The sequence below is a fragment of the Engraulis encrasicolus genome, chromosome 24, assembly GCF_034702125.1.
Source record: "Engraulis encrasicolus isolate BLACKSEA-1 chromosome 24, IST_EnEncr_1.0, whole genome shotgun sequence".
Lineage (NCBI taxonomy): Eukaryota > Metazoa > Chordata > Actinopteri > Clupeiformes > Engraulidae > Engraulis > Engraulis encrasicolus.
In genome coordinates, this window is record NC_085880.1 from 25,240,282 (window position 1) to 25,255,281 (window position 15,000).

At 45.6% G+C, this 15,000-nt stretch overlaps 1 protein-coding gene across 1 annotated transcript in view; it reads left to right on the top strand.

Annotated features, from left to right (window-relative positions):
• epas1b (endothelial PAS domain protein 1b) overlaps nt 1-15,000 on the top strand; it is a 73,906-nt gene that overhangs the window by 51,334 nt on the left and 7,572 nt on the right. Inside the window, exons 8-11 of the mRNA XM_063191749.1 lie at nt 10,985-11,132; nt 11,589-11,794; nt 13,328-13,500; nt 13,966-14,088. Coding sequence (XP_063047819.1) covers nt 10,985-11,132; nt 11,589-11,794; nt 13,328-13,500; nt 13,966-14,088 — 650 coding nt within the window. The remainder of the gene's footprint in view (nt 1-10,984; nt 11,133-11,588; nt 11,795-13,327; nt 13,501-13,965; nt 14,089-15,000) is intronic.

Below are 15,000 nucleotides of genomic sequence, written 5' to 3' on the forward strand. Positions count from 1 at the left end.
CTCTACTCTACTCTACTCTACTCTACTATTTACACTTAGCTACAGATGTAGGTACAGTACATGCATTAATCACCAGGTTTACCAGACTTCACATACAGTTTCAGCTTTCCAGTTGAAAAGGCCAGGGTGAGAAAGGGTGCTTTGTCAGCCATTGTCTGCTTTCATTTATCTCTCTCTCTCTCTCTCTCTCTCTCTCTCTCTCTCTCTCTCTCTCTCTCTCTCTCTCTCTCTCTCTCTCTCTCTCTCTCTCTCTCTCTCTCTCTCTCTTTCTCGCTCTCTCCTTTCCATTCTTTTTGTCTCTCTCTCACACACTCTCCCCTTCCTCACATTATCTCCTCTTTCTGTCTTTCCTCTTTCCTTTCTTCTTCACTTCATTTCTTTATTTGCTTGCTTTCTTTCTCTATCCCACCCCAAACTCCCCCATAGTCTGCTCAATCTTCCTCTCTCTCTCTCCCTCCCTCTCTCCCTCCCTCGTTCCCTCCCCCTCTCTCTCTCTCCCTCTCTCATTCATCGGGGCGCTGTTGTCAATCCCTGCCTTTGTTCGCTTGTTGTGTTGAGAGGCTGCTGCTGAAGCAGCTATGAGCTCAGGGGGTAGCGCACGGTGTCACGTCTACACCGTCGCCACCGTGATGCCCACAGAGCCGCCTGTCGACTGCCGAGGGCTGAGACCAACCAACGCTAAGCTGAGCTGAGGTGGACCAGCGCAAATAAAATACCTCCAGGGCTTTATGTAGCCCTCTCATCCGCTATGTTCGCTCCAGAAATCCTCGTCTGTCTGTCTGTCTGTCTCTCTGGTCTTTGCTCTGTCTCTAGTCTAGTCTGCCCCTTGTCTTTTTGGTCTGGTCTTCTTTCTGTGCTGCACTGCTTTCACTCTCTTTTCTTAATTTCCGTTTCAACTCTGTCCTTTTTTTCCTTTTTTCCTATTTCCTATTTCCTATTTATCTGTCTGCCACTGCCTCTCTTTAGCTTTCCTTGCTTTTTGTCTCTCGGTTTTAAATAACATTAGCTATTTTCACCAGGATTCTGTAAAGTTCACCTCTCCGACTGCTCTTTTTGTGGCCTGCATCAGACTAAGGATCATTGTTATAATGTCTTTTTAGATGTTGCATGAACATATCATTTTGATGACAACAGGACATTTGGACAAGGCTAAAATACTGTTCAGAAAACTACCAGTCTTATGTTTCAAACTAAGAAAAACAAACACCTTTGCTCTTAAATTTCAAACACCTTTGCCCCATCTCCTTTGCGCACCCTTCTGTAACCTCATACAGTTGTTGCACAGCTTTCCTCCCTCATCCGTCTCCTCATTCACCCTGAAGCGGCAAGCCCAGGCAACACAACACAAGCTTGCCACGGCCTCCTCCACGGATACACACCCAGAGAGAGGAGACAGCAGAGCAGAAACCTGTTGTCACCAACAGCCAAAATATTTAATCAGAAGTGCCTTTCGTTTACACAGCTACCATGCCATCAGGGGCTTGAAGTCGCAAAAATCTGAAGACGCCTTCCAGAGCGGGGAGTTTTCAAGACGACACGGGTTGCGTCTCCGTCTAAATGGTGAAAAAGCCAAAACATGTTCACATCCAATGTACCTTCACGACGCACATCTCCAGATTTTTTGCGTCTTCAGGACCCAATTACAAGGTTGCGGTGTAAACGAAAGCCACTCCCGATAAAATGTTTTGTCATTTTCACTCACAATTGTCCTTGTGTAAAAGGCATTGAAAATGTCAAGATGAGACGCTACTTTTGCGTCTTCTGTTTTGATAGTCACCATATAAACGTAACCCAGGGTGCACTGTGTAGGATGGTGGACAGATTAGGTATTGCAACTATTCAGTTCATTGAAACTGTGCTGTTTATTGCCAAATTTGATCTTTTCATGAATATTTACTAAACAATGAACTACTATATACAAGTATGACCAAAGTACAGTACGTTTTGCATGTATGCAAATGTTTTGCAAATATGTCTATTTCTGGAAATTCAAAATGGCGGACATGGAGAAGATCCACCTTTTCATGGATGAAAAGTGCCATTTTTCAAGTCATAATAAATACTTCAAATTTGATGGTGGTGAATATTCGCGAAAAGGCTAACATTTGTGAATGGGCAGCATGAATTCTGGAAAGGAACTGCTAAACATATTACACCTTTAAATCTCGAGCTCCTTTTCCCATCCTTTATCTCAGCTCATGCAAGTTGTTGCATGGCTGTCCTACCCCATTGTTCTCCTCTTACGCAGGCGCTGTAAGGCAACACAACACAAGCTGGCCACTGTCTCCCCTTATGCACATGTAATGGGGTTAAATAGTAATTAAAGTAAAACAAGACACCCCTTATTTTCTTTCATTTACATTTTATTTGTGTTACATTAATATTTGTGTGGGTCAGTACAAGAGCAATGTTTTATTTGCAACTCTTTATTTTCTTGGTGGCAACTTCCCCACAAGGGGGCGCACAGCGCTTGCATGGTAGGGAATAGCATTTAAACACACGCAGAGGGAGAATAAAAGTTCTTCCTGTGAAGCGAACATCTGAACAACGTGTGTGTTTTGTCTTTTCCTACCACAGGGAGAATCGGTGCTCCCCTAACATATCAGTTAGGGAGGCAACAATTTTGGGGGCTCGTCCGGGATCATCGCCTCATCAACAGGTGTTGATCATCACAGAATTTCGGGATTTGCCATTCCTCGAGCCAGTATCCAGAGATGACAACGCTAAGAGAACTGCGATGGGAAATTCAACAACAAATTCATCAGCTGACCAGCACCTCCAGGACAGACATCCTGCATAGCCTTGCACAATCGTGTAAAGATGAGGTCACAGGAGAGGCACCAAGCAGGGACGCGACGGCAGTGGAATTCTTCGACTTTCTTCAGGACTTTTTGAGAAGTGAAGGACTGAGGGCTCTCGAGGACCAAGGGATGGCTGCCCTGCTCGTCTTTCGCGACCTCATCAATGATCTGCAAGGTGGACAGGAGCCTGTCAACGGAGGGGGCCAAGCATCTGAGAAGACAACTGCTGAGGCAGTAGCAGAGACTGAGCCGTTAAAGACAAACACCAACCCCAGCATGGACACAAACACCAGCACAACATCAACACCAGCAACACCAGCAGTTGCTGAGAAGGTACCTGGTCTAGTTAAACTGACAGAGGTGGCAGCAATGCTACCTCGTAGGGAGTACAAGATTCATGGAGGTCAAATTTCTGATTCTGATTCAGATTTCAATTTTAACCACCTGTCTAAACAAATTGATGAAGGTCTAGCTGAAGGGTTTACAGAGGCTGAGATCATTAGAACAGTGTTCAAGTTAATTAAACCTGGCACATTTAGAGACATGCTTACTACCAAACAAAGCCTAACAGTAGCTGAGCTCAAGAGTTTTCTCAGAGCGCACATTCGAGACAAAAGTAGTACTGAATTGTTTCAGGAGCTGAGTAATGCAAAACAGCTTGATAAAGAGGGTCCGCAGCAATTTATGTACAGATTAATGGGATTGAAGCAGCGCTTACTCTTTGCATCCAAGCAAACTGCAGGATTTCAGTACGATGGTATACTAGTGCAGGGAGTGTTTCTACACTCACTTTACCAGGGAATGAATGAGAGATATGCACATGTCAGACGAGATATCAGGCCACACATCTCAAATATGAAGGTCACTGATGATTTCATCTTAGACACCATAACACGCTCAGTGAGTGAAGACATAGAGAGGCAGAATCGCCTGGGTCATGCAAACAAACAAAGACAAGCCAACATCAATGCAGTACAACAAGATAGTGGGCAACAAAAAGATGATCAGATGCAGACAGAGCTCCAAGCGAATCGCACTGCCATACATGAGCTGACAGCACAAGTGTCATCTTTGACAAAGAGCCTAGAAAAGGCCTTCACCAAAACTCCAGAGAATATTGGCACTACCCCGACACGTGCAAAATCATCACCCAAATCAGATGTTAGGGGAAAATGTCAACAGTGTATAACACAGGGAAATGACCGCTGCACTCATTGCTTCCGCTGTGGCGGCGAAGGGCACAGAGCCATTGGGTGTCTCCGGAAAAATAGCCAGTCGGGAAACCAACAGCGGCCACTGGGGAGGGACCACCAGTGACCTTGGTGAATGAAGAGTCCCAGGTTAGCGTAAACCTATGTTGCCTTGAGGAAGCCCCACCAGCGATGCAATCACACAAACAAGACACCACAACAAAAGGAAAACTGGTGGCCAAGCTAATAGGTGGTAGGTGTATGTTAGATTGTCATTTGAATGGGGTCAAGGTACAGACATTACTTGATAGTGGTGCACAGGTGAGCATGGTAGCAAAGCAGTGGGTGAGCCAAGCGTTGCCAGATGCTGAAATTTTCCCCCTTGAAAGCTTACCATTGGATGGCCCACTTGAAGTCACAGCAGCCAATGGCACATATGTCCCATTTGATGGTTGGATGGACATTCTGGTGGAGATTACAAGTGAAAAACATGGAAGTGTAGCAATACATGTGCCAATGCTTGTGAGCAAACATTGTACGACTGGCCCACTGATTGGATTTAATGTCATTGAGACGGTTATAATGGAAAATGGGGGACAACCAAACTGCACAAGCCTATTAGACTTGCTGTCTGAGGCAATGAGTCTCCAAAAGCATACTGTTGAAACCCTAGTTTCAGCCCTTAACAACATGTCTTGCCCTGATGAACCAGAACACCCTGTAGTCAAAACTGGAAAGAAGGGCTTCACTATTTCCAGAGGCCAGATATGTGATGTGAAATGCCGCCTCAGAGCATTCCCAGGGGGAGGAGCCATGTTGTTTGAGCCAGAGTTGGAGAATGGTTTACCAGATGGACTGGAACTGTTTCCGGCTATTGTCAATATACCAGTCGGTTCCTCCAAAACAGTAAGGATCCCGATTCAGAATGTCTCACAGCATGATATTTTCTGCCCCCCGAGAACAGTGTTGGGTGTCATTGCTGAGTTCATCGAATACGAGCCCTGCAGTTTTCGACCAAGTAACCAATCACCTTCCACACAGGATGGTGATGTCCTTGTGTGTTCAACACAAACAAGTGCTAGTGACCACCAAGACAAAAGCAACAAACAGGCCAGTGAAGGAAAATGGCATCCCCCAGTAAATTTAGACCACCTTACTGAAAATGAGCAAGCTGTGGTACGTCAAATGCTGTATGACGAATCTGATGTATTCGCTTTTGATGAGGGAGATATAGGCTGCATTCCTGATTTAAAGCTGAAAATTAAGACGGTAGATGAAGTGCCAGTCCAGAAAAGTTACAATTCTATCCCAAAACCCCTGTACAAAGAAGTAAAGGAATATGTGCAAAATCTTCTAGATAGGGGGTGGATCAATAAGTCTGTGTCAGCTAATTCCTCACCTGTGGTCTGTGTCCGCAAGAAAGACCAAAGCTTGCGCTTATGTGTAGACTTCAGGGCCCTGAACCGAAAGACCATCCCTGATCGCCATCCCTTGCCCCGAATTCAGGATCTGTTAGATAGTCTGGGAGGCAACTCGTGGTTCTCAATCTTGGATCAGGGAAGCGCCTATCATCAGGGTTTTGTGAGTGAGGAGTCGCGGCACAGAACAGCCTTCAGCACCCCCTGGGGGCTGTATGAATGGGTGCGAATACCATTTGGACTAACAAATGCCCCCGCAGCATTTCAGCGATGTATGGAGGGAGTGCTAGAGGGGATTAGAGATGAATGCTGTGTACCATACTTAGATGATGTGCTTTGCTACTCAAAGACCTTCCATGAACATGTGGACCATGTTAGAGAAGTCCTCTGTAGGATGAGAAAACATGGGATTAAATTGCGGCCAGCAAAATGTGAACTGTTTAAGAGAAAAATTCGATACATTGGCCGAATCGTGTCAGGTGATGGGATTGAAATTGACCCGAAAGACGTGGAAGCAGTAATTGCCCTTCAACAGAACACTCCACGCACAGTGGGGCAGCTGAGGACCCTACTAGGATTTCTTACATACTACAGGTCATTCATTCAAGATTTTTCACGTCTGGCAAGGCCACTGTTCAACCTCCTACAAACCCCAGATAACATGAGTCACACTAACCAATCTCAGGCCAGGGGTGAGAAAGGCCAAGGGAGAAAGGGTCAGCTCCCTTCACGGACACCCATTATATGGACCAGCGAACACCAGAGTGTGTTGTCAAAATTCGTGGAGATGCTGACCAATCCTCCCATTCTTGCTTATCCCGATTTCAGCCTTCCATTTGTGTTGCACACTGACGCTTCAAACAAAGGCCTGGGGGCAGTGTTATATCAACACCAGAATAACAAGTTGCGTGTAATTGCTTATGGGTCCAGGACATTAACACCGGCTGAGAGGAATTACCACCTCCACTCTGGAAAACTTGAGTTTCTTGCCCTCAAATGGGCCGTCTGTGACAAATTTCGCGACTATCTCTATTATGCTCCCTCATTCACGGTCTATACCGATAACAATCCACTGACATACATTTTAACTACTGCCAGGTTAAATGCTGTGGGTCACAGATGGGTTGGGGAGTTGGCGGATTTTTGCTTTGACATTAAATACAGGCCAGGGAAAATGAATTCGGATGCAGACATGTTGTCCAGGCCAGTCAATCTTGAAGATGAAATGGGAGAACATACAGAGACAGTGTTGCCGGAGGTGGTGTCTGCAGTGTGGCAAGGATGCAGGGCTGTACAAGACAATGATGTGCCATGGGTTGCTGCCTTGCAACTGGCCGAGGACATTGACAGTACTGCCCCAACAGGTGGCGATACCAGTGTTAGCCCCGAAGATATTAGGGCTGCACAACAAGAAGATTCAGCCATTAAAGAAATTGTGTCCTTGAAACTGAATGGAGGGACTCCAGACAAAAGTGACAGGAAAACAATGGGGAGATGGACAAGGAGATTACTGTATGAGTGGAGCAAACTGGAGGTGGATAAGGGAATACTCTACCGCCAAACTGAACAGTACAAGCAACTGGTCCTTCCCGAACACCTGAAACCTCTGGTGTTGCAGAGCTTACATAACGACATGGGACATGTAGGTGCCGAAAAGGTAATTCAACTAGCTCGTGAAAGATTTTTTTGGCCCTACATGAAGCAAGACATTGAGGACTATGTGACAAAGAAATGTGCCTGCATCAAACAAAAACATCCCAGTGTCCCACAACGAGCTCCAATGGGGTCTATTACCACAAGTGCACCCTTTGAGCTGGTCTCCGTTGACTATTTACACCTGGAGCCAAGTAAAGGAGGGTACGAGTATATCCTTGTGCTTGTCGACCATTTCACACGCTTTGCTCAGGCATACCCAACGAGGAACAAATCAGGCAAGACAGCAGCTGAAAAGATATTTCAGGATTTCATTCCTCGCTTTGGATATCCAGAAAAACTTCATCATGACCAAGGACGTGAGTTCGAAAATCGGCTGTTCGAAAGATTGCAACAACTGGCCGGGATTTCTCATTCTCGAACGACTCCTTATCATCCACAATGCAACCCAGTGGAAAGGCTGAATCGTACTCTCCTCCAAATGTTGCGCACCCTGCAAGAAGAGAAGAAGAGTGAGTGGAAAGATCATCTACCCCACATTGTGCATGCCTACAACTGCACAAGGCATGATGCCACTGGATACTCTCCTTTTTTCCTACTATATGGCAGGAACCCCAGATTACCAATTGACTTAATCTTTAGTCCTAAACAAGACACAGAGACACAAAGTCACCAGTCATTTGCTCAAAAGTGGGCTGACAGGATGCGAGCAGCCTACCAGATTGCAGCTGACAACAGTCAGAAGTCTTCAACCAAAGGAAAGAACCAGTATGACAAAAAAGTGAGAGGGGTGTGTCTGCAACCTGGTGACAGAGTGCTAGTGAAAAACTGCTCAGAGAGAGGGGGCCCTGGCAAATTGCGTGCATACTGGGAAAATGTAGTGCATCGTGTTGTGGAACGGATAGGAGATGGACCAGTATACAAAGTACAGCCAGAGAGGGGTACTAAGCGCTTGCGTGTGCTCCATCGAAACCTGCTTTTGCCAGTAAATGACTTACCTCTTGAAGCTGACCTCCCCGCAATAGAACTGACAAAACAGAAAAGGCAGAAAAAAACAGAAAAATGCATTGACCTGCCAGTTACAGAGAGCTCTGATGAGGAAGAGGAGTATACTTACCACAGGTACGAACTCCGGAGCAGAAACCCTTGCTATGGACTGACAGGATTGCAGTCCCAAGCACCCGCCATTTCTCAAGCGCAACCAGAGCTGAATGAAACAGCCAATGAGTTTGAACCTAACAGACAAGAACCTGAGATCATTCAGGATGGATTGGAGGTACCAGAATACACAGAGATTGTTGAGGAGAGGATTGATCAAATGGGGGAGATTGAGAATGCAAATATAGAAGATGAAGTCGGGTTGAGGAGATCCCAGCGACAAGGCCGGCCGACTGAAAGGCTCACTTACGATTCTCTAGGACAACCATCATACTCACATTGGGGCGCAGCCGTGAACTCTCTCTTACCCAGTTACCCCTTCGTAGTGACCCCAAACTTTGTCCCTAACCCTTACACCCTCCTGCCACAGCTTTATTGCCCAAATTGTTTCACCTTAGTGCATTAACATAGGTAACTGTCAGGAGACATTCTTTTAAGGAGGGGAGAGTGTAATGGGGTTAAATAGTAATTAAAGTAAAACAAGACACCCCTTATTTTCTTTCATTTACATTTTATTTGTGTTACATTAATATTTGTGTGGGTCAGTACAAGAGCAATGTTTTATTTGCAACTCTTTATTTTCTTGGTGGCAACTTCCCCACAAGGGGGCGCACAGCGCTTGCATGGTAGGGAATAGCATTTAAACACACGCAGAGGGAGAATAAAAGTTCTTCCTGTGAAGCGAACATCTGAACAACGTGTGTGTTTTGTCTTTTCCTACCACAGGGAGAATCGGTGCTCCCCTAACATATCAGTTAGGGAGGCAACACACACATCCAGAGAGAGATTAGCCAGCCAGCTAGCATAGCAGAGACCTGTTGTCCCCAACAGCCTCCTCTCCACCTCCTCCTCCTCCTCCTCCTCTCCTCGCCTCCCCACTGCCTCGCCTGCAGGGGCCCCTGGTCCTTGTGATCCAATTAAGCCTGAGTTATGGTGACGATTCAAACAAGCCTTATTGGATCTGCGGCATTAGCGGGTGGCATGCGGCCCGCTATTAAGATGTCTTGGAGCCCATTAGGGGCCAGCAGGGCCGCCACTGGCGGCTGTGGCACGGGAGATAAGAAGAGGAACATCTGCCCAGCGAGGAGGCACTCATGCTGGGACAGGTGGTGCACATTGCCCCCCTCTCCTCCCCAATCCCCCTCTGCTCTCCATCCGTGCTAATGAGCGGTGTGGGAAGTGGCATGGCTTCTGTCCACAACACTTACACGTGTAATTAGCTGTGTGTGTGTGCGTGCGTGCGTGCGTGCGTGCGTGCGTGCGTGCATGTGTGTGGGCGTGCGGGCGTATGTGTGTGTGTGCTTGTCTGAATGACACAATGTGTTTTGTGTGGGAAGGTGTTGAAAGGTGTTGTTCCTCTGGAACAAACACTTAGAGTAATGAAGGCTGTTTGATGTGTACTTATCTGTGTGTGTGGTGCTGGGGGTTGGGGTCGTGCTGTGGATGGGGGATATATATACACATACACAGTACAGGCGTAAGTGCACCAGTGTCTGGTTGTGTATATGAACTCTCCTGGACTGCTGTTTAGCCTCTGTTTTTTATCTACTCCTGCTTTTTGTGTGCACTCGGCCGAATTGTGAGATCTTACAGTAAGACTTGATTTTAGAGCCCTGCTTGCTTCCAGAAACCAGTCAGACAATGTCACACACACACACACACACACACACACACACACACACACACACACACACACACACACACATTTTAGCTGAGAATCCCATGGGGAGAATACGCTCTCTGTCCGTCTCCCCTTCCTCCCTACGATCGGCTCGGCCCAAACCGGTCTCCATGACAACGTGACCGGCCTGCTGAGTCGCACATGCGGCGGGTCGGGTCAAGTCCAGCTCGGGACGAACCCTCTGACCCGGGGCCCACAGCTTTCCCACGCCACCTCTGGACCCACTCCAGAAACGAGAGAGACGGAGGGAGAGAGGGAGAGGTAGAGAGAGGCAGTGGAGAGGGTGAAGGACAGAGCGAATGGATCAAAATGAAATTCAGAGACAGAGAGGGAGAGAGAGAGAGAGAGGAGGGGGATACAGTGAGAGAGAGAGAGAGAGAGAGAGAGAGAGAGAGAGAGAGAGAGAGAGAGAGAGAGAGAGAGAGAGAGAGAGAGAGAGAGAGGGAGAGAGAGAGAATGACAGACAAAAGCCAGTTAGATATCCTCTCTATACAAACAAGAACGATCACACTCTGTACTGCATGCCTATTTATTTCTCCCTCTCCTTTCTCAAACCCCTCTCTTTTTCTGCTGTTTCTCTTCTTTATTTTTCCTTTATATACTATTTCATACTCTTATACTCTTTCATACTCTTTCACATTTCACTTCTTTTCTTGTAACGTGAATCCCTTATTGCCAGATAAAGGACATCCTTCTCAACAATCAAGTCAAGTCAAGTCAAGTCAAGTTTATTGTCAATTTCTTTACATGCACTGGTCATACAAAGAATTTGAAATTGCGTTTCTTGCTCTCCCATGCAGACATAGACTAATTCTAGGTAAGGACATAGACAGTATAGACATAGACAGTACTCATACATGGACATAGACAGTATGGACGTAGACATTGCTCATACAGACATTTAAAGTGCAAGACTGGACAACAGAAGACTTGTAGAGAACATACATTAACAATGACCAAAGTGCAGAGACAAATATATGCATGACCAAGTGTTTTTTTTTGTACATTCCAGAATGGACTGTTCAGTCAATCGCTATACAAGAAAATAAAACAAATTCTGTCTCTGGTGCTTTTTCCCATCAGTGTGCACCAAGGGCCAGGCAGTGAGTGGGCAGTACCGCATGCTGGCCAAGCATGGAGGCTACGTGTGGGTGGAGACCCAGGGCACCGTCATCTACAACAGCCGCAACTCTCAGCCCCAGTGCATCGTCTGCGTGAACTATGTCCTCAGGTAAAACATGGAGTTAAATAATTTTATTGCATAAAGAAAATGACCTCAGTTGAGCTTCACGCAACTTGAATGCCGCCCCGTCCAGCCTGTTGAACTAAAATGAAATGGAACAGGCTAATAGTCAGTCACTGACTATTTAAACAAGCTAGCTGATGTTCGCATATCTCAAACCTGCAATATTCTCTTATTATTCTATATTAAGATTTGCACATTTGACTGAAAGATGATTATTTTTAATAGAGTACTTTTGGCATAAGTAATCATGTTAGATATGCACTACTTTCTTGTCCCTATTGCAGCTGATATAAGTGATCTGCCGTCAATTAAAAAAAGCACTTTGTGTCAGACCTTGCATCCATGGCTGAAGTGCCGTTGAGGAAGACACCGACCTAACCATCGCACTGCTCCAGGGACTGTAGTGTAAAACTATAATACCTTGTCCCCCTTTTTCTCTAGTGACATTGAGGAGAAGAGCATGGTGTTCTCCATGGACCAGACGGACTCTCTCTTCAAGACCCACTCCATGAGCAGCTTCTTCAGCCAGGTGGGCACGGTGCCGCCCGAGCCGAGCGACGTCCTCTTCACCAAGCTCAAGCAGGAGCCCGAGGACCTCACCCAGCTGGCACCCACCCCAGGGGACACCATCATCAGCCTGGACTTCGGTGAGCTGACCTGCACACCACACTATATTGCATTGCATTACATTACATTACATTTAGCAGGCGCAATATTCAGCCTGGACTTCGAGCTGACCTGCACACTACACTATATTGCATTGCACGGCATTACATTACATTTAGCAGACACCATCATCAGCCTGGACTTCAGCATTGCATCGGATTACATTACATACCTTTACCAGATGCTTTTTTAATCGAAAGCAGTCAAGCGTTATGTACAATCAATTTTTTTTTAATTGTAGCATTGCAATTGGTTTTGTCATTTTATAGATGAAGTTAAGTGAATAATTAGAATACATGAAAACATTGGAAACAGGACCAGTCTGTCAAGCATTATGTGAACACAATCTAGGTCAGGAAAAGATGGGTTCTACGTTCAGTTCAGAAAACAGATTTTAACTCATTTTAAGAGATGTTGACATTGCTTGTGTGAATAAAATTAACATTGCAGTGAAGGAACCGACCATTTTGTGTTACCCGTACAGTAATTCCCACTATGATCTTTTTTTAATCTCTTTGACAAGATTTCTTTGAAAAAGTAGTGCTTTGTTTTCTGCTTCTGGAAGGCTTTCAAAGTTAAAAGTTAGCCAGGCTTTTGTAAACTTCCTGTCACATTGTCTCAAGACGTCATGAGGAATTTGTTTGGCTCTGACCGATAACCTTCAAAATGGCTGCCGTTGTGGAGAGCCTTATGAGATGCAGTCTTTTGTAAACATACTCCCAAAAACAAACAGGCATGTGCAGTTACACACGTCTCACACACACACACACACACACACACACACACACACACACACACACACACACACACACACACACACACACACACACACACACACACACACACACACACACACACACACACACACACACACACACACACACACACACACACACACACACAGAATAGAAGTGCATGTTTACTATATAATAGCATGTTCTCTATTTACCTGGGACTGGACAGCATCATGTGATATGCTACTGTACATGCGTCAAATGATTTAATCATCTAAATAGTGCAGTACTGCACAAGCGAACATGAAATAGGTACTTAACTGCTAATTTTCTGAGGAATTATTAATTGAATTTTGACCATACTAATTCATTAGCAATGTTACTCTAGGTTGAATGGATTTAATACTGTGTATTATTGCAATACCAGAATAAATTTGATCATCACACTATATTCCTGGTATTTTTTAAGAAATATTGGATTGGATTGTAGTCCTGCATACAGTAAGGTTATCATCTACATTTTTTTTTTATCATATATATATATATATATATATATATATATATATATATATATATATATATATATATATCATGTTACATATTTTGCTGGTCTTCAGGGCTGAATCTGAATATTTATACGTTTTAACTGTACACATTAGAGTCTGGTCAAAAGCCATTTCAATCTTTTGTGCCAACGCCAGTTATACTGTCTGTACCACGTCATTGGTATGTACAGTAGGTATTTGACAATAAAATACACTCTCACCTTCACACCTCCAGGTCACCCCCAGTTCGAGGAGCAGCTGTTCACTAAGTTGCCATGTGCCGCTGGCCGCCCGCTCCTCGGTGACGGCCACAAGACAGAGGTGCCTGCCATCACCCCGACCTTCTGCGTGCCACAGGCACCCCCCACCTCCGGCACTGCTACCCCAAGTCTGAGCAGTTGCTCCACGGTACGTGTGTGTGTGTGTGTGTGTGTGTGTGTGTGTGTGTGTGTGTGTGTGTGTGTGTGTGTGTGTGTGTGTGTGTGTGTGTGTGTGTGTGTGTGTGTGTGTGTGTGTGTGTGTGTGTGTGTGTGTGTGTGTGTGTGTGTGTGTGTGTGGAAGGGGGTGTTGGTGGGGTTATGCCATGGCTTTGTGTAGCGCTGAGGGAGAACAATTAGTGGATACTGGACACACGCGTGCATGCTTGCGTGCGAGTGAGAGAGAGTGGAGAGAGAAATAGAGAGTGAGGTAGAGGCACAGATTAGTATGTCACTAAATGTGTGTGTTACTATCTTGCCTGTGATGCAGGCAAGTTCCTTTGAAATCCCAACCAAATGTGTGTATAGTGTAGTAAGTGGTTGTTAGGATGACCACTATTTTGCCTAGTTATTATGATGCTGAGGTAACATGTGTCTGCTGTCTTTGAAATCCCAGCCAAGCAGCCCAGACGAGTGTTATGGTGCGGTGGACAATGAGCTGAGCAGCTCCCAGGGGGATCTGACGGAGAAGATGTACGCTCTGGACACCCAGGAGACAAAGGCCAATGGCACTACAGAGGTACTCAAGCACAGGCACGCACGCGCACACGCACACGCACACGCACGCACGCACGCACGTTCGCACACACACACACATACACGTTTGCACATGCGCACATACATGTACTGTACATGCACACACACATAATCACACACACACACACACACACACACACACACACACACACACACACACACACACACACACACACACACACACACACACACACACACACACACACACACATTGTACATTGTACATAAGTGAGACCAATGCAGACACCGTACAGACCTAATTTTCCTGTTCTCTCTCTCTCTTGTTTACTATCCTCTGAGGCTGCATGTATATAGCCTACAACACTATGTACTTTATATCTCTCTTATAGCGCAGTAGTGTTTTGTAGTTCACGAAGTTAGCACATTATTTATACTTTTATACCTTGCACCTTGAAGGGAGGCTTGAAATCTAATTGTACTGTCTATGGCAGGGGTCCCCAAACTAAGGCCCGGGGGCCGGATGCGGCCCGCCATGCCCCTTTGACCGGCCCTCCACCTCTCTGCACCTCACCATTTGAACTGCCCCAAAGAAGCAATCCTATCTTGTCTTGATAGTTTCTCATCTCACTGTTGTATAAACAGGCCTAACATTTCTATTGTATCACTCATAAACCATATTTTTCCAACCTTTCCTTGGTATTTTTACATGGTTATTAGAAATTAAAAGGTATATGTATGGTATTTCAAATTGAAAACATGTGAAGTACTCACTTCTTTTGCAAATCACTTGTAATGATTAACTATTTTGTGCTAGAAATTATTGTTATAAGAGGCAGTGGGATAGTATAGGCTACAGGCCACATGACTGATCCCGGCCCCTCATCACAGTCCGGAACGATAATGTGGCCCCCAGAGAAAAAAGTTTGGGGACCCC